At 49.5% G+C, this 24,948-nt stretch overlaps 1 protein-coding gene across 5 annotated transcripts in view; it reads right to left on the reverse strand.

Annotated features, from left to right (window-relative positions):
• Positions 1 to 24,948, reverse strand: part of SYNE3 (spectrin repeat containing nuclear envelope family member 3) — a 109,258-nt gene that overhangs the window by 73,641 nt on the left and 10,669 nt on the right. The window contains exon 1 of one of the 5 annotated variants that reach the window (XM_055361890.2): positions 19,331 to 19,726. The exons of 3 other annotated variants lie outside the window; for them this stretch is intronic. In XM_055361890.2, coding sequence (XP_055217865.2) covers positions 19,331 to 19,505 — 175 coding nt within the window. In that variant the 5' untranslated portion in view covers positions 19,506 to 19,726. Of the gene's footprint in view, positions 1 to 19,330; positions 19,727 to 24,948 lie in introns of those variants that run through there. One more of the 5 variants, XM_019010128.4, reaches the window with a different exon arrangement.

Raw genomic sequence — 24,948 nt, forward strand, 5'->3', positions numbered from 1 at the left:
GGAGATAGGATTAAAAAATAAATAAATAAATAAATAAATAAGAACTGTGCAGTTTCCAAACAGTATTGCAAAAGAAATGTGCTCAGGGGTAAAAAGAAGAAAAAAAAAGTATTTTCTGTTTCCAAGCCCTGTCTGGGGACATCCCTGGGGTGTGGCTGCAGGCAGCGGGAGAGTAGGGCTCTAGGCGTGTCTCTGAGCTGTCCCCACTGAGTCAGTGAGAGGGCTGGCCATGAGAGTGCTGACCCTTTCTGGGTCATGCTGGTGCTGGTGTATGGAGGAGACAGAAAGGAAACAGCCTTGGGTTTGGGTTTCAGCGTCCATGTGGTTATCGCAAATGACAGCGGAAGAGAAGTGATTTTTTTTTCATGATGGAAACCCCCGAGCTGGGGCAGATGATGTGGCAGGCTTGAGACAGAGCACATGCTCAGAACACAGAACCTGGGTCAAAAGCCATGGGCCTGGAAGACCAGCCAGTCCCCCAGAGGTGGATAAGGTCTGTGGGCATGGCTGGAGACACAGCCTCCCCAGGAATGGACAGTAAGGATGCACTTTGGGAGAGGACAGGAATCTTCCAGAATCTGAGCTCCAGGCTTTAGCCATCTTTTCAAAATGGGACACTTTAATTTGAGTCATAAAGAAAGCTCAGAGTGCTTTGAAGAAGCTGAAATGTCATAAGGAAGAGTGTGGTTGATTCAGGGATACTGGAAAACGTGATGCAAACTGAAAAAAAAAAGGCCAGCCATGGAAGAGAAGGTGCTAACGCTCATGAAATAATGACAGGCCCACAGCACGTGAGGCCCTTGTCCAAAAGCCACCCCATTTGGGCCTCCTGGCATCCCCGTCTGAAAGGCAGCCCCAGCCCATCTCAGGAGCAGCAGAAGGGGAGTAGTGGGGCTGCCTCTCAGCTGAGCTCTGTGGCCCATTAGCTGGCGGCCTGGGCAGAGCCTCCTCCCCAACCCCCCCCCCCCCCCACCCCAGGCACAGCAGCCGCATCTACCTCTTAGAATGCTGCGGGGCTGACTGGGGCAGGTGTGGGAGCACCTGGTCAGAAATAGGTGCATGGGGCACAGGAGCGGCTGTTACCTTCCACGACCCTAGATAAGAATGCGCAGACTGCAGTCATTGGCCCAGGACATGGAGGCACTTGCAATAGCGCTGAGATTTAAACCTTGTTCTATTGGATTCTGAAGCCCTAGATTCTCACTAGACCATATTGACTCCAAAATAAAGTTGAACTTCACCTACCATGGGGCATCCAATAGAACTGCCCCTGGGAGGAAAGCAACCCCATGTGAGTCAAGGTTCAATCAGCAGAGTAAAGCCCCTCCGAGTCCAGCTACGAACCAGGAGGGTGTAATGAGGAGGAGGAGCTGAGAAGCTGCAAGGAGACAAAAGGAAGCCCAGAGATCAACCCCTAGGCTGGAGAGACAAGGCGGGGAGGTGATGTTAGATGTTCCTAGACCCATGTTGGGGGCCGCTGAGCAGCAGGAACTAGAGCCCCAAAGGAGATACATCTGCTGCAGGAGACGCCACCCAGGGCAGAGAGGCTGTCAGAGAAACCCCCGGCCGACTACTTACCTCTGGTCCTGCCAGAAGCCAGTATAGGGGAGCTGGGACAAAGCAGCCCGCAGGGGGTCAGCTCTCCTGTGACCCAGGGCAGAGCAGAGGGCAGCGAGAAATAGATGTGTGGGCCCCCAGGCCAGGGCTGCCCCTGTGGTCCATCGGGTAACTGTGAATGTCCATCTGGACACCAGCTCCCTTTGCCCTGATTCCAGGCCTGAAAGCAATTGGCCGAGATGCAATTTGGTCTCTGGGGGACCAGGCTTGCAGGAAGGAAAGGATACTGGCATCTGGCACTGAAAAAACGCCCGAGGCAGATCGCCTGCTGGGTCAGCACGTGGATTGCCAACAGGGGCTGAGGGCCCTGTGTCCTGGGGTCGCTGGGCCCAGACCTCTCTCCCTCCCTTCCCCTTCCCTGGCTCTCCAAAGCTCAGGGTGCTGGGTGGAGCCCCTACTTGGCTTTGCAACGCCACTGGTGAGGGGCTGATGCCCCATAAGGAACAGGTTCTTACCTCTGTCTCAATCCCTCCAGCATCCTAACAGCAGTTTTTAAAATTCTCTGGGGCCAGGAGTGGTGACTCATGCCTGTAATCCCAACACTTTTGGAGGTCAAGGCAGGCGGATCACCTGAGGTCAAGAGTTTGAGATCAGCCTGGCCAACATGGTGAAACCCTGTCTCTACTAAAAATACAAAAATTAGCCGGGCGTGATAGCGTGTGCCTGTAATCCCAGCTACTTGGGAGGCTGAGGCAGGAGAATCGCTTGAACCCGGGAGGCAGAGGTTGCAGTGAGAAGAGATTGCGCCACTGCACTCCAGCCTGGGCAACAGCGAGACACCATCTCAAAATAAATTAATTAATTAATATTATCTGGGAATTTGAAAACACTACTTCTTGTCATTCAGTGATCCAGAGGCTCCAAGAATCCTGCTTGGGTCCTAACCCAATCTCGTTAGCGAACTCCCCTGAAACATGAGAGCAAGCCCCTCCCGAGCAAAGAAAGCGGCAACATCAGTTTCAGGGAGTGACTGCCATGTGGCGGGCATTATTTGTCCCATTTTACAAAGAGGGAAACTGAGACTCGGAGAAGCAAACAGTCTGCTGAAAAGTGGTGGACCCAGGTCCACCAATAACAGTAAAAGCCGACATTTACCCGGTGTTCTGCAGGTGCCTGACTGTATGATAAAAGGTTTGTAGGTATTAACTCATTTATCCTACATAGGCCCAGTGACACATTCACATTATCCCTACTTTACAGCTGAGAAAACAGGTTTAATGATACTAACAACGCTGCCCAAAGTCACCGGGATGCTAAGTAGCAGAGGCAAGACTTGAACCAAGGATGACTTGAGTCTAAACTCTTTGCTCTTAAATCCCCTGGTGCCACACAGTTTCCACGGCCCTCTCTGTCCCTCCCAGAACCCCACTGGTAACTGCCGAGTTCCAGGAAGGTAACTCCAGGGCAGGAATCTATCTTGAGCTGCAGCTCAAGAATCTAGAGTTGAGGGAAACCAACTGAGCCCCCCAGCTGCCAGGCAGCCTCTGTCACACTGTGCCCGCTCACTCCAGCCCTGTGCCAACCCAGCTGCCCACTGACATTCTGCTCTGGAACTCAGAAGGCGTTGGGATTCAGACCCAGGTAAACCCCGTTAGCGATTACAGCAGGCCCCGTTAGCAGGCCCCGTTAGCGATTACAGCCTGGTGCCCCTGCTCTGTCAAGCTGGCCGGGGCCGCCCACCACAAGCTGACCCAGAGTTCTGGCATGGGCGTGCTCGCTTGCCGTGACTCACTCGGCTGTCCTGTGACTCATTCCTGCCCTGCCACACACATTCCCACCCTTATCCTCTCTTTCCCACTGCTCTCTTATGCTTGGATGTTATTTCAGGAACTGAGTTACAGCTGGTCTTAATCCCAAAGCTTTTTCCAATGGATTCTGGGAACACAATTTTGTTTATTTATCGCAGAGGAGGTTGCACCAAGAGGATAGACCTTGGCAATCTTCTCCACTGTGGCACTGGCAGAAGGTGATTCTCAGAACAAAGTGTGTGAAAGGAGGGATAGGAACTCAACGGTAGCGCCCATGCATTATCTCATTTAATCTCACAACAACCCTGCCAGGCAGCTAATCCAAAGTGAGGAGCAATTACTGGGCTTCATTCCATCTTAGAGGTGAGCAGACAGAGGCTTGGCAGGTTAAGGGACTGCACCAAAGCCATGCGGGCTGCAGGGCCACGCCACCCTGTCCACCAGCTATGCTTGGTTACACAAGAAGTCCCACCTTGGAAAGGGTTGTGAGGTCCACTCTACAATTACAGCCACAAAGGACACTGGCCAGGGACTGCTTTGGAGGCAAGCGGTCCCGAAGCCATTTTAAGTCAGTCCCACTGTCACAGACCGGTGGTGTCTGGTAGGGAAAGCCAGCTGCTCTCTGATGCACCTCCTTCTCCAGATACGCCAACCATAAAACCCATTTCCAGTCTCTCTTCAATGAATGAAACCCAAGTTCCCTAGGCATAGTCTGGAGGATGCCAGGATTTCCACCCGGGAAGTGCTGGCCTTGGCAACACACAAATACAGGTGTTTGAAAGGGAGAGAAGACACCAGGGCAGCTAAGAGGGAAATGGGACAGAGTGGAGGGGGCAGAGTGTATGCAAGGTAAAAAGAGGTCCCCAGCTGTGGTAGGGATGAAGGCCAGGCTGCTGCAGAAATATGTTCCTAGGTCAGGGTGGGTGGCTCCAAGGGGTGGGGCCTTAGCTCTTGGGACCAGGTGTGATCGTCTCAGGCTCCAATTGGAGACTTTGAAGGGGAGGGCTCCCAGGAGGTTCAAGGGGGCTCCTGAGGGGAACCCTGGCCACGGAGTTACAGGGGCTGCTGGCAGTGTGGGCGGAGCCAGTCAGAGGGCAGGCAGGCAGGGCACTGGCCATCTGCTGCAGGTCAGAGAGCACTGGGCAGGGTACCAGGGCACAGGTACCAGCCTGGCTGGAACATTGAGTGCCATGGGCCACTGGTGTGTGGACAAGCCAGTCAATGCAGCGGGGTTGGTACTGGCTTTTCACACTGGGAGTGTGACTTATGCATGGGTTGTGAAATCTACTCAGGGGTCTTGATCAAAAGTGCTTTGTAAGGAAAGAAGATAGAATAGAATGAAAAATATCACAGTGCCTCTCATGGATGAAGGATAAATACTGTTTCATGAGACTGTTGCTTGTTTGATGGATGCGTTGCATATGTATAAATGTAGAATGTATTTCACTGAGAGTTATGATTTAAACAAAACCAAAATCCTTTGAGGAACGGTGGATTCGCTCAGTGATTCTCACGCTGGCGCCTGCCTCAGAGACACCTGGGGGCCTTGTTAAACCACAGATGGCTGGATCCCACCCCCAATTTATAAAACTGGGGGCTAAGAATTTGCATTTCTAATGAGTATTTAGGTAACATTGACACTGCTGCTCCAGGACCTCACTTTGAGAACCATGGGCTTGGAGGATGTCTCAGCCTCCTGTAGACGAGAACAGATGATTCTAACCATGGGCATGAGTGTGTATTTGGCAAATTCATCCACGTGGTGGGAGGGCGGTTGGGGCTGGGTCCTATCAGGTTTGAGTCAATGTAGGCCAAGATTAGAAATCAGAAAGCAATGAAACTGCAAAGAACCCCTGCCCTTCTTGCCTCAACGGCATCAGTCACTTCTGTTTCTGAAGAGCAGAGCAGGCTTCCTCCTCTTGGAGAAGGACAGAGTGAGGCGGGGCTGCTGGCTCCCTCCCCAAATTCCAATGGGCTTCACTTCACACAGCTTCCCTGGAGCCACCTTAATCAATAGACCTGAGGCATTCACTTGAGAGTGAGAACACACACATTCCTCAGATGCCCTGAAGGTAAACTGAGAGAGTCGGCTGCTCCCCAACAAAAGACAGGACGCCCTAACCTACAGGTGCTAGGAGCTCTGCAACCCCACCTTCTGATGGCCACCCCTGCCCCACAGCCCCTAGACCTCCCAGGAATGCCGAAATGCTCAGCGTTTTTTTCCCTCTGCCCTCACCAGGCTCTCTCCTCTCCCTCTCCCCTTACACCACTCCCTCTAGGATACCCAGCATCCCCACAGGCTCAGCTCAGATGGCTCCTCTTCCAGGAAGCCTTCCCTGAATGACTGACACAGCCATGGCCACTCCTATGCAGACATCCATCTCAGCCTGGATCCCACTGGACTATAAATATCTGTCCCCTCATCTCTCCTGCTCCTCACTTCACCTCCTTCGTGGAGCTCAGCACCTGCTCTGAGTCAATATGAATGAATGCAACTTCTCCCACCTCACCCCTGAGGACCAGCAGAGTCTGATTTGGGACAAGGGTCAGGGGAGGGACAGAGGTGCAGACAGCAGCCTGCACTCAAGGGGTACACTGCACCCCCACCACCCCTTATCAGCTCCATCTGCATGATGCCAGGCAGAAGGGAGAAGGGCTGTGTCCTCTGGAAGCCCTGGGAAAGCGGCCCTTCCCCTACCCCACACATTTCAGTGGAAACACACTCCCCAGTGCCCATAGATGAAATCTCCAGGGCCCTGGCCCCTGAGGAGAACTCCCATCTGCTCTGGGGCAAGGCTAATCCCAGGTACTGAGCCAGCCCCCAGGCCCCCAGCACCCCCAAGAAGATCTGGCCCAGTGGGGCAGTGCCACCCAGGATGTCTGACCCCTGGTCCCTGCATCTGCCTGCACCTTCCTTAGTGACCCACCCAGCACCCTTGACAACATGGCACTGACACCTGTCCCTCAGGCTGCCCCCCACCCCTCTCCAAATGTCTTCTTGGCCCTGGGAGTCAGAGGTGCCAGGCCTTACCCTTCCCGCCAGCGCCTCATGCCTTCTCAGGCAGGGGTCTTCCCCACAGAGGGACCCTCCCTGAACCCCCCACAGACCTGCCTGGCTGGCTGGCCCTGCCTTCCCTGACATCTCCCTCTTCCTGGGCCATCTGTACTGCAGCCCAAGGGAGCAAGAATGGTGCAATGACCACACACACGTCACCACAGTCCTCCTCGGCCCTAAACCCCAGCGGCCCGTGGACAGACCCTTTTAAAGCAAAATTATGGCTGCACAAGAACACATCCTCAGAATGTACTCTTTTCAACACAGACTTGAGAAAGGACAGCCTTCTACTAGATGAACATGTCTTTCCATTGAAAAGGACTGTGCCAAAATATAGGGTTTACACTTTTTTGTTTTTATTACACGGAAGTTTTTAAACTTCACATAAAACTCATGGTCTCCAAAGAAATCCTCCTGACACCCCAAGGTGAGGGATAAAGTAAGTGTTCCTTGGACCCTCAAGGACGGTGCCTCCTGCCAGCCCTACAGTCCTAACTGGCCAGGGTGCTCCCTGCACTGCATGCCAGCTGCACCACACTGCCTGCGTTTCTAGAATATTAGAGTCTGTGTGCCACAGCTCCAGTTAGTTCTGCCTGGAGAGTCCTTCCCCCACTCCGCCCCACCCGCCCCTCCGCACCTGCTTCTAGCTGACTCTTCCCTGTCTCTTTCAGCTCACAGCCACTGCAGGTGCAGAGAAGAAATCTTTTCAGCCGCTGCTCCCCCTGGTAGAAGCGACTTCTCCTTTCTTTGGGTCCCCACAGGGCCCTGTGGCTGTTGCCATTTATGACATGTTTACTAAGTATTTGACATGATTTTCTTATATTCTCTTACATTCTTTCTTATATTTCTTACGCCATGGAGGTAGGTCCTGTTATTGTTCCCATTTCTCAGTGAGAAGACCAAGGCTTGGGGAGGCCTGGCAAGGTGAGGGACAGAGTGAGACCCGGAGCCAGCACTTCCACCACGATGCCGTGTTTCACTGTCCGTGTTGCTGGCACGAACCACAGGAGCTCCCTGAGGAGGGGTTTGTCATGTTCATCTTCCTGACTGATCGGCTGGAGACTGGAGCCGCCATTATTTTAAACCACCTTCTTGGGGGTATCATTGGTAAACAAGACACTTCACATATTTCAGCTGCACAATTTGATAAGTTTTAGATATACACCTATAAAGCCAACACCCGTCCATAAAATGAACATACCCGCCTCCCCTTTAAGCTCCCTGGCTGGTTTTGTAATTCCCACCTCCCACCTACACCCTCTCCCAGCCACCACTGATCTGCTGACTGTCGTTGTAGATTTGTTTGCATTTCCTAGAGTTTTGTACATGAATGGAATGGGATGACACAGAAAATACAGGCGACCCCTGAACAACACAGATTTGAACTGTGTGGGTCCCCTCATACACAGATGTCTTCTGCCCCTGCCACCCTCGAGACAGCAAGACCAACCCCTCCTCCTCCTCCTCCTCCTCCTCAGCCTACTCAACATCAGGACGATAAGGAGGAAGAACTTTATGATGACCCACTTCCACTTCACAAACAGTAAATATATTTTCTCTTTCTTATGATTTTCTTAATATCATTTTCCTTTCTCTAGCTTACTTTATTGTAAGAATATAGTATGTAATACATACAACATACAAAGTATGTATTAATCAACTTTATGTTATCAGTAAGGCTTCCAGTCAACAGTAGCTATTAGCAGTTAAGTTTTGGGGGATTCAAAAGTTAGACTTAAATTTTCAAGTGTGCAAGGGCCTGGTACCCCTAACCCCTGCAATGTGCAAGGGTCAACTGTACTCTCTTTTTAGAGAGAGGGGTCTGATTTTTTCACTCAGGATGGTTATTTTGAGATTCATCCATGTCGTTGCCTGTATCAGTGGTTTGTTCCTTTTTGTTACTGAGTACTATTCCATAGCATTCCTGTACCACAGATTGTGGATTCATGCACCCACGGATGGATAGTTTCCAACAAAGCTGTGATGAATACTTGTGTGTGCACATATGCTTTCATTTCTCTTGCGTAAATACCTAGGAGTGGAATGGCTGGATCACATGGTAAGTGTATATTTAAGAAACTGCCAAGGCCAGGCGTGGTGGCTCACACCTGTGATCCCAGCACTCTGGGAGGGCAAGGTGAGAGGATCACTTGAGCCCAGGAGTTTGAGATGAGCCTGGGCAACACATGGAGATCCTGTTTCATAAAAGAGGAGAGGAGAGGGGAGGGGAGGGGCGGAGGAGAGGGGAGGGGAGGGGGAGGGGAGGGGAGGGGGGAAGGGAGGGGAGGGGGAGGGGAGGGGAGGGGGAGGGGAGGGGAGGGGGGAAGGGAGGGGAGGGGGAGGGGAGGGGGAGGGGAGGGGGAGGGGAGGGGGAGGGGAGGGGAGGGGGAGGGGAGGGGGAGGGGAGGGGAGGGGATGGGAGGGGGGAGGGGAGGGGGGAGGGGAGTCATGGTTCCAGTGTGGGCTCCACCACCAACTTGCTCCCAAACCCGTTTCCTCAATGGTCAGAGGGGAGCAATAGTTCACACCTGACTTCCACCCACTCTGAGACGAGTGAGCTTTAAGTTGGAAGGTTGTTGTGAAGGACAAGGCAACATCTGATTCACCCTGGGGCTTTTTCTAACGGAATCAGTTAGTAAGGGAAATACATGCTGCTGAGAGGCCCTGCCCTATCCCAATGTAAAGGACTATCACCGTCATCTCTTGTTCTGGCAACCTAAAGGCTAATTATACCATATTTCCATGTTATAACGCGTAATAGCCATGGGCTATAACCGATTATAGCATGCACAGCAGGCTGGAGTAAATGCTATATTGTTCCAAGCTATAATTCCAACCTGTAACAGCTGGAGACCTTGGTAGGAGCTAGCTCTGTGTCCAGCTATTTTCTACAGCACTACACAGGGCTTCAGAAGCAAACATCCCATCAGGTAGATGCCATGGCCAGCCCTTTATTACAGATAGGAAACAAGGCACAGAGATATTAAATAACTTTCCCAAAAGCATGCAGAGCCAAGATTGAACTTTAGGCAGGCCAGCTGCAGAGACTTCCTGTTACCCTGAACTATACTGAGCTTGTAGACAAGTGTCCAGCAAGCCCCCAGTCAGCATGCTAAGGCTGGCTGCAGAGCCAAAGGTGTAAGTCAAGTAAGAACTGCTGCTGGTTGGTGGGTGAAAGAGCTATGAAGAGTTCCCCATGGTGGCCTGACTCCACAGCTCAACCTGACACTCTTCAGATATGGCCCAGGGCAAGTGTTCACCACATGGGCGAGGCCTGTGGCCCTATCAGCAAAGCCATACATTGCCATCCACCTTCTCACACCTGCAGCTTGTGGCACGCAGTACCAGCCAGCATGCCCCACTCAGCGCTGCATCATCTGTTGATATGTCTACCTTCCCATTAGAATGTCCCACTCAAGGGCAGAGGCTATGTCTCATCCCCTCTGTATCCTCAGGCCTGGGACACAGCTGGCACAGAGGAGGAGGGCAGTGTTGCGTATTCAATAAATACACACAACATCAACATTCTTGGAAAGGCAGGACTGGCTGTTCTTGGAGCCAGGTCAGGGTAAGGACTTGCTGGAACTGCCCCCAGATTTTAGGCTGGCTCTAGATCTCGGGTTGCGGGGTAAGCCTCACGGGATGACAGGACATTCCAGTGAGCCAATGAAAGGTTCTGTGGAAACCTCCCTGCAGGTAACATGTGACAGTTCGACTTGTCCTTAGGAATTCTCTTATCTAGCTGTGCCGTTTTATGGATGGGGAGACTTAGTGAAGGAAGTAGACCCGCCCAAGATCTGGCAGCAGCTCAGTGTAGAGTGATGGCCAAGACCTATCTTGTGCCTCTGAGAAGGATCATTCTATTTCTTCCAAATGACTCACAGAGAAAGAAACAATCAACCCTTGTATTTACGGACAGTTAATTTTCAACAAGGGTGCCAAGACAATTCAATGGAAAAGGATAATCTTTTCAACAGTGGTGATGGGACAACTGGATATCCACATGAAAAAGAATGAGATTAGACTTTTACATCACACCGTATACTAAAATTAACTCCAAATAGATCAAAGACCTACACGTAAGAGCCAAAGCTATAAAACTCTTAAGAAGAAAACATAGGCATCAATCTTCCTGACCTTGGAATACGCAATGGTTTCTTAGATGTGATAGCAAAGGTACAGCAACAAAATAAAAAAATAGATAAATTAGACATCATCAAAATTAAAACTTTTGTACTTCAAAGGCAAAAAAGGTAAAAAAAAAAGTGACACCATCAAGAAAGTGAAAAGATGTCCCACAGAATGGAACAAAATTTTTGCAAATCACATATCCGATAAGGGACTTACTTCTAGAAAATCCAAAGAACTCTTAAAACTCAATAATAAACAGACAACCCCATTACAAAATAGGCAAACGATTTGAATAGACATTTGTTTAAATCATAGCTACATCTAAGATGGCCAATAAGCACACTGAGAAGCCCAGAAAGCACAGAAAAGATTCTCAACATCACTAGCCATCAGGGAAATGCAAATTAAAACCAAAATGAGATACTAATTCACACCCATTAGAATGGCTATAATCAAAAGAAGATAATAACCAGTGTTGGTGAAGATGTAGGGAAGTTGGAACCCTTATATGCTGCTGGTAGAAACAGAAAATGGTGCAGTGACTTTGGAAAACAGCCTGGCAGTTCTTCAAATATTAAACATAGAGCTTCCATCAGATCCAGCAATTCTACTCTTACATATATACTCAAGAGAAATGAAAACATATGTCCACACAAAAACCTGTGCACAAATGTTCATGATAGCCAAAAAAAGTGGGAGCAACACAAATGTCCATCAACTAATAAATGGATAAGGAAATCATGGTCTATCCATACAGTGGAATATTATTCACCTGTGAAAAAGAATGAAGTGCTGACATATGCCACAATATAGAGAAACCTTGGAAACGTTGTGCTAAATGAAAGAAGCCAGTCACAAAGGACCATGTATTATACGATATCATTGATGTGAAATGTGTAGAACAGGCAAATTTACAGAGGCAGAAAGTAGATTAGTGGTTTCCTAGGGCTAGGGAGGTGGGAGGGTTGGGAGTTGACTGTGAAGGAGTGCAGGGGTTCTTTTGGAGGTAGTAAGAATATTCTAAAAATGATTGTGGTGATGGCTGTACAGCTCTGTGAATATACTAAAAGGCATTGAGGGTAGGCGAGGTGGCTCATGCCTGTAATCCCTACACTTTGGGAGGCCGAGGTGGGAGGACTGCTTGAGGCCAGGAGTTTGAGACCACCCTGGCCAACACAGTAAGACCCTGGCTCTATTTTTTTTAAAGCACTGAATTGTACACTTTAAATGGGTGAATTGTATATTATATGAATTATATCTCAATAAAGCTGTTTTTTAAAACATCAGAATCCCAAAACTAGGAGGGCCATTAAAACTGACCTAATCTAATCAACCATCTCTGCTTGAATTTCCTTAAAAATACACCCACCAAAGGCTCCCAAGATTCTTGAACACCTTCAGTGATGGGTGGCTCACTGCCTTCTTCAGGCAGCCTATTCTGTTGTTACATAGCTCAGGCTCAAAGGAAGTTTTTCCTTCCAGGAAGCTAAAACCTGTACCTTATAAATGGGGTGCCAATGTAAAGGAAGCTAAGAAGCTGCTTGAGACCTTTTTTTCCAAATGGAGAACAGTACGTTCCATTTACTGAGCAGGTATTAGGTGCTAGTCAATATGCCCCTCCCTCTCCAAGCATTTATTAATGCACTTGCTTTTTAAGACAACTTTAATGGTTGGTGTAATCATCCCCGTATCAGAGATAAGGAAACTGAGGCTCAGAGAGGTGAGATAACTTGAGTATAAAATTTCAGAACTGGTTTTGCCCAGGAGGCAGAGCTGGAATTTGAACCTAGGTGTATTGAACTCCAGAGCTGCAGCTGTCCCAGCTGCTGAGCCAGACTGCTTCTGAGAGCCTGACACCATTTCAGCATCCCAATGGGTCTTATAGGCCTTATATAAATGACATGAAATTTTTGAATCAAACAACAGAACAAACAGAAGCAAACTCTGCCTCCCAAAAGAGATGCTGAATGCAGCCCCATGGGATGGGCAAAATGCCGGCCTGGGAGAAGAGGGGTGGCCACCAGTGACTGCATCGCTGTGGGAAGCCAGCCGCCACGGACAGCCTTAGAGGAAAATAAAGCTGAGTGATGCCCTCAGGGGCATACAAATAGCCTTGAGCACCAGGGTTCTGAACCCAACAGCCCATCATTTGGTGTTTGGAATTCCGGTGAGGAATAAACTCTCCCCCTGTGAAAGCTACTCAATCCAATTCAATAGCATTTGTTGAGATAATTTTTTTTTAATTTTATACTTGAAAGGTAGGTCTTAATATTCATTCCTGTTTTATAGATGAGAATACTGAAGCTGAGCAGTTTCATGGCCTGCCCAAGATTCCAGAGATAGTAGTTGGGAGGCGAGAATTCAAATCTAACACCATTTAGCCAGGTGTGGTGGTACCTGCCTGCAATCCCAGCTACTCAGGAGGCTGAGGTGGAAGGAGTTTGAAGCCAGCCTGGGCAATAAAGTGAGACCCCTGACTCTTAAAAAAAAAAAAAAAAAAAAAGACCATTTGACTTCCACATCCAGATGTGCCTGGCGCGGTGCCACTAGGGCCTATAGGTTTCAAGCTCGGGTTCTCCAGATCACGAGCTCTAAATGAGAGTGCTATGGGTGTTAAATGCAGAGGCACAGAGCCTAGAGAAAGGAGCAATGATTCTTATGAAGATTCCAGGAGAGGCTCATAGAGGAAGGGATACCCTGGCTGGGATGTGAAGGATGAGCAGGGTCTGAATAAGATGAGAAGTGGGAAAGGGCATAACGAGTGGATGGACTGGCGAGACCAAAAGCTGGGAGATGAGGAAGTGCAAGGCCAAGTTCAGGCTGCAGGATGGGTTTGGCAATTGTTAACAAAGAGAGACGGGAGGAGGCCATACTGGAGAGCAGGCTGAGGGGATTGAACAGCACAGGATTCCAAAGGGTTGTGTGGGTTTTACTCTGTGGGCAATAGGGAGCCAGTGAGGGTTTGTGAGCAAGAGAGTGGCACAGCCTACTCAGTGACAGGACCCACAAGCAGTCAGGGCAGCATCTGCTCAATGGTGTGAAAACCACATTGGACCAAGCAGGGCCCTTGCAACAGGGCACCTTAAGTCACATGCTAGGAAATGCCTTGTAAGGTGCCGTTTAACCCTAAGGCATCCTATTTATTGTAAACCTGCTCTTCAAAAAAAAAGGCCATGGGTACTGGGCGCGGTGGCCCACGCCTGTAATCCCAGCACTTTGGGAGGCCGAGGTGTGTGGATCACCTGAGGTCAGGCGTTCGAGCCAGCCTGGCCAGCATGGTGAAACCCCGTCTCTACTAAAAATACAAAAATCAGTTGGGCGTGGTGGCAGGCACCTGTGATCCCAGCTACTCAGGAAGCTGAGGCAGGAGAATCGCTTGAACCCGGGAGGCGGAGGTTGCCGTGAGCCGAGATCATGCCATTGCACTCCAGCCTGGGCAACAGAGCGAGACTCAGTCTCAAAAAAAAAGAAAGAAAAGAAAAGAAAAGAAAGAAAAAAAGGCCATGGGTTCAGATAGAAGGGTCTTTTCTCAAGAACTGATTCAGCTTGCCAATATCTAACGAACTGTGAGAGCAGCCTCCATTCCTTCCAAGAGTGTCTGTGCCCAGTCTGTCCTTACAGTCCTTTTCCCAGCAAAATGCCCAGCCGGGCCCACCTTGGACAATGCTGTTTGACAGTTAAGGAGTCTCCTGCCTGCTGCTACCCTGTCTCCTGCCCTGGGTTCATCTGCGACCCTATGATTGTCCTGGTAGGTGTCAAGGTTATCACTGGGTCTTGATCTTAGGGTGCCAAAGGAGACTCCTGTTGGTTGGGTAAAATGTTATCAAATGCTACTCACAATGGCAATAGTTCCCACGTGTGAGGCCTGCTGTGTGCCAGGCACTGGGCAGACATCATGAAGGCCCCCATCAACCTTCAAATCAGGGGTCATCGTGCTGCCTGACAGATGGGGAAACTGAAGCTGGCTCTCCTGCCCACGTCAGACAGTGACTGAGGCACCAAGTCAGAAGCAAGGCCAGGCCTGCATGGCTCCAGCACCTGTGCCAGGCTGTAAAATGTCAGCAGAATGAGGAAGTGAATCAGGAAGGCAAGGGAGGAGGGTTCCTTTTTGACTCAGAACAGGATTTCCCATCTCACACCCAACTGACTGAGAGACAGACGGGGTGGAGGGTGAGCCCCAGTGGCTCATGCTGGACCGTCCCCCGTGAACATTCCTGAGCCTGGGACAAGCCCGAGGGACCAGTGAGGCTTGGGGTTATGGCAGCTGGGCCTGCGAAGCCTTCCCCAGTGGGCCTCTCAAGAGTATGGCTTGAAATGAATCAGGCAGAGCACCTCGACAGGGCAGCGGCTCCAAAACCCACGTCTCTCCCACCTCTCATTCCACTCAGAGGGGCCGGGAGAAGATGAAGGCCATGCCCTAAAAGGACCCTAAGTGGATGGGCAGAAAGTCAGGTTGTGGTCGTCTTGTCTTCTGATCAAGAACTATACCAGACCCAATTTCTCTCCTTTCCAAAGCTTGGGAGATGCTTAATTCACTTAATGACAAATCCTTCAAAGCCTATGCCAGACACTGTGGTCAGTGTTGAAGATCACAGAGATGAACCAAACAGATAAGAGCATCCTGCCCTGACAAAGCTCAGTGTCTCTTTCTTCTTCTGCAAAGTGAGTGTTGCATTTGGAGGATTCTCAACACTGTGGACTCCCTCCCCTGCCCCCTCCACTCCAGTCTCTATAACATGGCATTTCTTAACATGGGACCTTCTGGAATCCACCCATTTATGAATGTCCTGTGGGAAGCCCTAGCTAAATTCACATTCCAAAATGTCTCTGTGAGCTGGGGATTTTAACCAGCCTCCTCTGACATCATTCGTGGGGTGGGGGGTGGGACCTGGATGGGCCACGAGGGCTCCATGAAATCTTAGGAAGCTTGTTCTCCTGGTGAGAACGTCTGGAATTCCCTCCTGCTCCCCTAAGGCCCCCTATCTCACAGAAGACTAAGAACATGTTTGCCACAAGCAATCCACAGTGTCCATCATTACATTCTCATTGTAAATGGCTCAGAATATTCTATGGAGTGAAGGTCACAAACTTTCTTGAACCACTTCCTTTTTCTTGGACAGTTATATTGCATTTTTGTTTTCTCCAGGCAACTCAAATATTTGCAAAGTTATCATTTATCTAACAAGTGAGCAAGCTGTGGACTCTTCCGGCCACGAAGCAGCGCTCCTGCCGGGCTCAACCATCCACTCTCGTACTCTTACACCCAAATGGTATTTTTCTGATCTGGAGCCATTGTTTTCTTAGGGCTCTGCACTTGCTCTTTAGCATCAGCTGCTGGCCCTCTTTTCAGGGCCATTTTAAACAAAGAAATAAAATTTATGGTCACTTGGCCCGAGCTGCAAGATTAGGGCCAATTCAAATCTGGATGGTGTGAGGCTCCAGGGCTGGGCCGAGGGGGCCTGGCAGGGCTCACTCCTGGTGAGTCACTGCCCCAGCCCCTGTCCCCCCACACAGGGATTCACAAAGGCCTGCTTTTCCTGGGACACTTCCTAACAGCTGCTAAGGATTCAAACCTGACTTTGCTGCCAAATAAGCTATGCGGTCTTAGCCCAGTATATTTAACTCCTCTGACTTTGCCTTCTCATCTGTAATATGGGGATGGTATTAGCATAAACTTCTCACTGCAGATCTGAAGACTAAGTGAGTTCATATTGGTAAAGTGCTTAGAATAATGCTGGCACACAGTAGGTGCTATATAACTGCCTGCTAAATAAATAATAAATTTGCAAATGTGACAGTTCTCCCGAGGGGAGAAAAAAAAGATGCAATATAACAGTCCAGCAAGGAAAGTTGGTGACATCCACCCACTCTACAGCATAATCTGGCCATTTACAATGAGAAATTAACACCCTAGAATAATGCACGGTCTGCAGAGAAAAAGAGCAGACTGCAAAGCGCTGCACTCTAGAGCAAGGGTTGGCAGACTGTTTCTGGAGACGGTCAGAGAGCAAGACTTTTAGGCTTTACAAGCCATATGGTCTCTGTCACATCTCCTCAAATCTGTCATGGTAGCATGAAAATAGTCACAGATAGCATGTAAATAAATGAGCATGACTGCGTTCCAACAAAACTTTATTTACAAAAACAGGTGGCATTTGACCAGCAGGCCACAGTTTGTCGACCCCTCCTGTGCAAATCATTCAAAAACTGTCAAAAAAAAGATGAAGAATGAAGCCGGATGCAGTGCCACGTGCCTGTAATCCCCACAATTAGAGAGCCTTAGTCAGAAAGACCTCTTGAGCCCAGAATCCAAGGCTGCAGTGAGCTGTGACAGGAGCGCCACTGCACTCCCCTCCAGCCTGGGTGACAGGACAAGATCCCATCTCTTAAAAAAAAAAAAAAAAAAAGGAAAAAAGTAGCATCATAGAGCAGTGAAATCATGGGTACATTTCTAAGATTTCAATTTCCTTAAAGTGGTATTAACAGTTTTTTTAAAAAAAATTAGAGGCTTTTAAAGTTACATTTTAATCACAATTAAAAGATTTTTGTTTGTTTGTTTGTTTGTTTTGTTTTTTTGAGATGGAGTCTTGCTCTGTCACCCAGGCTGGAGCGTAGTGGCATAATCTTGGCTCACTACAACCTCCACCTACCGGGTTCAAGCAATTCTCCTGCCTCAGCCTCCCAAGTAGCTGGGATTCCATTCATTTCGCCAGAAATCTGGGATTATAGGCATGCACCACCATAGCCAGCTAATTTTTGCATTTTTAATAAAGACAGGGTTTCACCATGTTGGCCAGGCTGGTCTCGAACTCCTGACCTCAGGTGATCCGCCTGCCTCAGCCTCCCAAAGTGATGGGATTACAGGCGTGAGCCACCACTCTGGGCCTACAAATTCAAAGATTTCATAGTTCCACTAGACTTTCAGAAAAAGTTAAGAGTATTAAGTCCAGCATTCAAGTTACATGAGACAGAAAAGGTACAGACTTTGAAGTATGTATAGAATAGGACTGCATCTGTCTTCTCCATCTACTAGCTGTGTGACTCAGGCAAGTGTATTCACCTGTCTGTTCACCAGTTTCCTCATTTGTAAAATGAGGATGACAATGGCACCCATAAGCATGCAAAGAGCCTAGCACTGAGTGAGCCTGGTGCACCGTAGGCCCTCAACACAAATAAGCCACCTCTCAGTCCCCCCCAGGCTGGATCCGGCTGGCCCTGGGTCTATGGCAGCAGGACAAGGCGGACTAGAAAGCCTGGCATGCTTTACTTTCCAGCTAAAAAAAATACCCTCCACAGTTTTCAGCTTTGGTTTACAAAAACAACACAGAACCATTCGAATCTCACTTTTAATTTAATAACTGGCACCCCAGCCTGAGAAACGGTAGGGTTCATTTCAAATGGGAGTTCTTGGCGGGAGTGAATCTCAGAGCTGTACTCACTGAACCCTTAAGGAGATTCATGGCCCTGCAGTGCCTGGGCCCTTGACTGGCAGAGCCAAATCCATTCCTGGATCCAGAGGCTTAGGCACGAGGATGTTTCCATTCATTTCCCGGGAAACCTGCCAGTTTTGCAGGAGGCAGGGGGACCAGAGTCCTCTCTTGGCAGAAAGGAGCATCTAACGGCTCAGGGTCAAAGGCTTTTCTGAATGAACGCCTCCTGTGCCTCACAGCCTCCACCTGAGAAAGTCCAAGAAGTTTAACAGGACATTCAAAGTCCTTCTCCATCCATCTCTGCAGCCTCAGCCTCCCCTACTTCCCACCTCCTCTACTTGCAGCAGGAACCACCTGTGGCTCCCTGTATGCATCATTTCTCCCCTTTGCTCCTGCTGGTCCCTCTGCCCTTCTCTGCCTGGCTACATTCACCCATTGGCTTTGGCATCACCACCTCCAGAAAGGCTTCCAGGATTTTTCATAGTGTAGAGGACTGGGAACTAACATTACTAAGTACCCATGAGGTATTTATACACATCAGCTCATTGAGTCCTCCCACCCACCGTTAAACCAGAATGACTGGCTTCTTTTTGTAGATGAAGAAGTTGAGGTTAGATTCAAAGTGGCTAAGTAACCTGCCAAAGGTCACACAGCAAGCAATCCTGCCCCTTTCTTCTCCCCAGCAGTCCCTTAGCAGAGCCCAGGCGGTTTTAAATTGTCATTCTGCTGGGGCTGCAGGATGATGTCCACTGAGTTACCTAGAAGAATCCCCTGTATCACTAACTCTTGTCTTTTTTTTTTTTTGAGATGGAGTTTTGCTCTTGTTGCCCAGGCTGGAGTGCAGTGGCGCGATCTCAGCTCACTGCAACCTCCGCCTCCCATGTTCAAGCAATTCTCCTGCCTCAGCCTCCAGAATAGCTGGGACCACAGGCGCCTGCCACCACGCCCGACTAATTTTTTTATTTTTAGTAGAGACGGGGTTTCACCATGTTGGTCAGGATGGTCTTGAACTCTTGACCTCAGGTGATCCACCCGCCTCGGCCTCCCAAAGTGCTGGGATTATAGGCGTGAGCCACTGTGCCCGGCCTACCTCCTGTCTTATATCTGAGATATTCAGAGAACCCTTGAGACCTTCTCCCCAGAACCTTCACCTCCTTGGAGTCCAAGGTCGACTGTTAACAGGCTGTGCAGGTTATAATTAGTACCTGCTTGTTCCTGCCAGAACTTTGAGACGCCAGGTTTACGACGTGCCTGTGAGAAGCCGGGCACCCAGCTTAGGAACTGCCTTTTGTCCCGCTGCTCTCTATGGATCCCAACCTGAAGGGGCTACCCTCAGGAGTGAGTGATACCTTGCAGATGCGTAGGTGTCCTCTTGAGTCCCCAGACCTCAGCACCAGCGGCCGCCCACAGCCAGGCAGCAGGGAGAAGCTGCCCTCCGGGACTTTGCTTTGGCCCAGCCGGACTCAGCGGGAGGAGGCTGCCTTCCTCCTGGAGCTGGCCTGTGTCCGGGGCTGAGCTCCCCATCAGACCCAGAGAACAATGCCCCACTGTTGTGTGCAGCACTTGGAAGCTGAGCAACCACCTTCATGATTCCCGCTGATCCTCTCCCTGACCACCCGTGGGACAGTGGCCGGCCATTTTAACACCTTTTCCCTCGCAGGCCCCTGGGTTGTCCCCAGCAGCCCCATAGCAGAGTCACTGACCCTTCCTGCTGCAGCTACAGCTCCAAGGCCACCCACCCAACTGGAAGAAGCAGACGGTCAGCACACAAGCCCCATTCTTTGTACTCCCAGTGGGGGATCGGGGGCGGTGAAGCGGGAGGGACACACGCTTGCTTCCCACACCCGGCACAAAATCCCGTCTGACTTTCTAAAATATTTTCTCTCTCCTCTCAGACAATACTGGCTTTAATGAATTTCTCTAAAGGGACTGATGGTCCACACGCTTTGCATGAAAGGCAAATGCCACTGTGCCCAAGTTGACTACGCTACGACCCAGGGGACAATGCATGCCTTCTGCCTCCATAGAATGGGCACCACATGTGCTGGGCCTCAGCAATGTCCACTCCGTGGAGCTGGTGACTCCATCCCAGCCTGCAAGCAGCTGGCAGGGGCTCAGGTGACTCATCTTCTCCTTTGCATTTTCTTCAGAGCACACGCAACCTTCTGATATGTTCTTCTTTATTTATTTGCTTGCTTGTTGACTCTAGATTCTTCTAGAATGTGAGTTCCAACAGCACAAAGGCCTTACCAATCTTGTCCATGACTCCCACCCCACTGCCCAGGACCGTGCCTATCATACGGGAGGCCTCGTAGAGGAGCTGGTGAGTGAGGGAATGAACGGATCTTTGCTCCTTGTGTTCAGTTCTATTCATTCTCTCAAGGCACCTCCATGGGGCATCCAGGTGCCACGTGCAGCAGAGGAAACACTAAGCTGGAGACCTGCCCTCGAGGAGCTCACAGTGCATGTGGAAGAAAGATGCATCCACAAACAGGCACGATTAGGGAGCTCAGTGAGGTTTGGTTCAGAGGGGACAGAGCAGGGGCAGGAGAAACTCCACTCAAAAGGAGGGCTGGTCACGAGCAGTCACAGAGGAGGAGACTCTTGAGCTGAAGGGACAGTGGAGGAGGTGGCCGCAGGAGGGAAGGGCATGTGGGGAAGGAACAAGATGTGCAGAGCAGCAAAGCATGAAGTAGCATCTGAGTAGTTTGTCCCCAGCGGGGAAGAAATGAAGGTGGAGAGTCTCAAGCCTCATTCATTCATCCAATAGCATTTACAAAACACTCTGGCCTAGAGCAGGCAGGGGTTGGCCCCAAGCACAAGGGGGTTTTCTGCCTTCGCAGACTCTTGTGGGGGCACACAGACCCTTGAAGGATAGCACAGGGGCTCTGGGAACACTGCGAAGGGGCAATCTAGTCTGAGGGTGCACTAAGGCTCAAGGGAGAGATGATTCCCCCTTTACTCCTTCTACCAATGACTTGACCGCCCAGCGCCACAGTCAAAATAGCATGACTTTGACCTAGGATGACCAATTTATCCTGATTTGACGCACACCATCCAGGTTTTAACCTTGAAAGTCCCAAACCCCAGGAAACCTCTTAGTCTTGGGCAAACCAGGGACAGTTGGTCACACCAACTTTCACCCTCATATCCCCTTCCAAGACTCCCAGACTGTCCCCCACTCTACTGACACCCCATCCCCACCCCCACCTTCCAGCCACTCACAGGGGCTGGGTTCCCGGAGCCTGTGTCCTCAGAGCTAGCCAGAGTCACGAGCAGCCTTTCCTCTGGGATGGAGAGGGAGACTTGCTCTGGGTTACGGACGGGACAGCCGCCTACAGCCTGTGTGTCCTGCCTTTGAGGCCCCATCTTCCCCGGCTGGCTCCTAATCACAGCTGCCACAGGCTCTCAGATCCAGTCACTGTCTTCCTTATCTGAGCTTTATCTCCTGAGGCCTCCACAATCCAAGGACAGGCTTTCTGCCGGGCTTGTCTTTGTGCATTCAGGAGATCCACTGTGGGTGCCCCGCAAGCCCACGTGCCAAACTGAAGCAACAGGCAACTAATTACGACACCACCATCTCCATTTTGCAGAAGGAAAACCAGCATGTACAACCGGTCAGGAACTCACCTCTGGCATTCGTTTCACAAGGCCCTGAGGATTCCATTATTCAAAAGCAGCTACTCACAATCTTGACTTCCAGAACCTTCTAGAGCCCTTTCCACTAGCCCTGCAGAGACTCAGAAACCACAGGACTCAGAAAAACTTAAAGTCTTCCCCAGATGCTTGTTTCTAGGTTTCTAAAGTAGAGCTTCATGTCGAGCAGCGAGTTTCCACCAAAGACATTCACAGAAAACAGTCAGAGTGGTGCCACTCCAAGCTGCTGGAGGTCAGACTCCCAGCTTGGAGGCCCCCCAAACAATGCTGGTCTCCCCAAGAATCTAAGGCACGGGGATGAAGAGTTACAAGAGCCCTAGCTCTCATGGGAAAGGTGCTAATGATTAAATTAATCCCATTAGCAAGCCTCTAGAAAAGTGGATTTAATCTACCCTCAAGTCCCCTGCAAGGGCGTCGCGTGGAAAGGGCTGGGTCTTGCAGCTCACACTGTTTTCTAGTTCAACCATTTATTATCAGCTTGAGACCTTGGAAATGCTCCTTAACTTCTCTGGGCCTCACCTACCATGCAGGGTAAGCATTGCCATCCACCCCTTTGTATACCAGTCCCTAACTCTTTACAGACATGAGAGAGTAATAGTAAACCTTCACCAAGGGCATGCTATCTGCCAGGCATTGGGCTCAGTCTTACAAGGATTCTTTCACTGATGCCGTAGGTCCTACTGTTCCTGCCTATTTACAGATGAAAGAACTGAGGCTGAGAGAGGCTAAGCCACCTGCCCTAAGTCCCACAGCCAGTATATGACAAGTTTCCTCTGCTCTTAACCACTAGACCATTAATATTTGCTGAATGAGCACACAAATTAACACTAGGTTCTATTTTAAACAGTAGACACAAGATTGAGACTTGTTTCAGAACTACCTTTTTTTTTTTTTTTTTTTTTTTTTGAGACAGGTCTCTCTTTGTTGCCCAGGCTGGAGCACAGTGGTGTGATCACAGTTCACTACAGCCTCGACCTTCTGGGCTCAAGTGATCCTCCTGCCTCCACCTATCGAGTAGCTGAGACCACAGGCATGGGCCGCCATACTGGGCTAAGTTTCATATATTTTTTGTAGAGATGGGTCTCACCATGTTGCCCATGCTGGTCTCAAATTCCTGGGCTCAAGCAATCCTCCTGCCTCAGCCTTCCAAAGTGCTGGGTTCCAGGTGTGAGCCACTGTGCCCGGCCAGACCTACGTTTTTAAGAACTGAAATGCTTAGAAGAGTGATTAGCTCAAACCTGCAAGACTCACCCTCCACTGCAGAGGCGGCTTCTAAACAGGAGGCTGCAAACCATGGCCCACTGCCTGTTTCTGTACAGCTGTTGAGCTAAGAATGTTTTTTAACATTTTTAAGTGGTTGGAAAAAATCAAAAGAATAATAATGTTTCATGGCATATGAAAATTATGTGAAATTCACATTCCAGTGTCTATAAAGTTTTATTGGAACACAACCAACACCCATTCATTTACATAGCATCTGTGTCTGCTTTCTCGATATGATGGAAAGCCAAAATATATTTACATATTTCCTTTCTGGCCTTTTACCACAAAAGTTTGTTCTAGAAGCTCCAGAGGCCAGTGCTATTTATCAGCCCAAGGGAATTACCTCACCCTACCCTCTGCCTATCAGCACAGCATTCCTCCTGGTCCATTATCCTAGAAAATTCTATACTAGTCCTTTCAGCAAACTGTGACACAATCTGGATAGCCAGCTTTACTGATGGGCAAAGGTTTCCAAATGCTAAGAATCGTGTCTCCATCAAGGCTTTCCCTCTGGCATTTATCCTACTTACAGTCATTTAGGGGGCCTTTGCCACTAAGCTGAGTTCCCCCCACACTGTCACGGTTGTTCTGCTGAAACCATCTCCCCACGTCCTCCAAGCACTATCTGAATCATTGCTGGACTGGGTCCCACCTTCCCAGGGCCTCACGGTGTGAATTACTACATCGGTTAAAAGACAATAGGAGGCCGGGCACAGTGGTTCATGGCTGTAATCCCAGCACTTTGAGAGGCCAAGGAGGGAGGATCACTTGAGCCCAGGAGTTCGAGATCGGCCTGAACAACATAGTAAGACTCCACCTCTATTTAAAACAAAACAAAACAAACAAACAAACAAACAAAACAGAAAAAAGACAATAGGAGTCTCACACAATCACTCACAAAACAAAGGCTCACCGGCCAACTCTCCAGTAATAATAGGTAAGGGCCACCGGACACAGGCGGAAAAAGCTGGCTAGGGCCAGGCAGGGCCTGTTTATATCACATTCGGTTCCTGTTTCCCTTCTGGGGAGCTTAAGACCTGGGGGAAGGGACCCTATTTGATCTACGAAGTCCAGGCCTGGGAAGCAGCAGTGCTGGGTCCTGCCTTGGGACTCTGGGCAACTCGCTTCCCGCCATGGCTTGGTTCGCCCAAGCACGAGTGAAGGAGCCGGGCTCCTGTGGGCACTGGGGTCCTAATGTTGCATTCACTGAGTTTACGTGGCAGCGCTGGCCCCAGAGAAATGGCCCTGATTGCTGGACAGGTTGCTTCTCAGGCTGACCCTATGGTCTGGGGAAGGTGGAGCAAGAGGGCAAATGCATTGAAACAGAGATAATCTAGCTGCACTGTCCCTGGAGAGCTCTGAGTAAAGCCACACTGGGAAACCCTGCTATGCATACAGCCACTCTCAAGCCTGCTTACCCCACTCTCTGACAGGCCAGGTGGCTAGTGCCAACAGTCCTGGGTTAGCGATCTCATTGGGCAGCCCTCAGATCTGTCAGAATATTGGACCTTAGAGGTCATCTAGTTCCGCGTCTTCACAGTGTGGCCATTTGTGCATTACAGTCATGATTTTGACTGTATCTGCCATGCAGACACATCTACATTTTTTCTAATTAATATTCTTTAATTTGACCCATTTAAACTTGTTTATTTTAAAAGAAGATTTTTTTTCTTTTTACCTTTTTCTTTTTTTTCTTATAGCTAGATTAAGAAATATATTTTTACCTTAAATAAAAAAACAGGGTCAGGATCAATTGCCATATATCATAAAATAATGAACATAAACAATGTTTAACTCTATCTGGATAATGGTGCTGGTTTACACCTGGGGCCTGTTCATGGTTAGAGACAGAGAGAGGCTAGCATTGGAGAGCTGTTAAAAACAGATTAGCATCTCACTGAGATGTTCATCTAGACAAAATTCAGAGGTTCTCAACCATCCCTGTGCATCAGGATCACCTGGGAAGCTTTAAAAAGCTACAGATAAGCAGCCCCACATCTAGAGATCTCTCTAACTCATTGGTCCAGGGTGGAGCCCAGGTGGTTAT

This window comes from Gorilla gorilla, chromosome 15 (assembly GCF_029281585.2).
Source record: "Gorilla gorilla gorilla isolate KB3781 chromosome 15, NHGRI_mGorGor1-v2.1_pri, whole genome shotgun sequence".
NCBI lineage: Eukaryota > Metazoa > Chordata > Mammalia > Primates > Hominidae > Gorilla > Gorilla gorilla.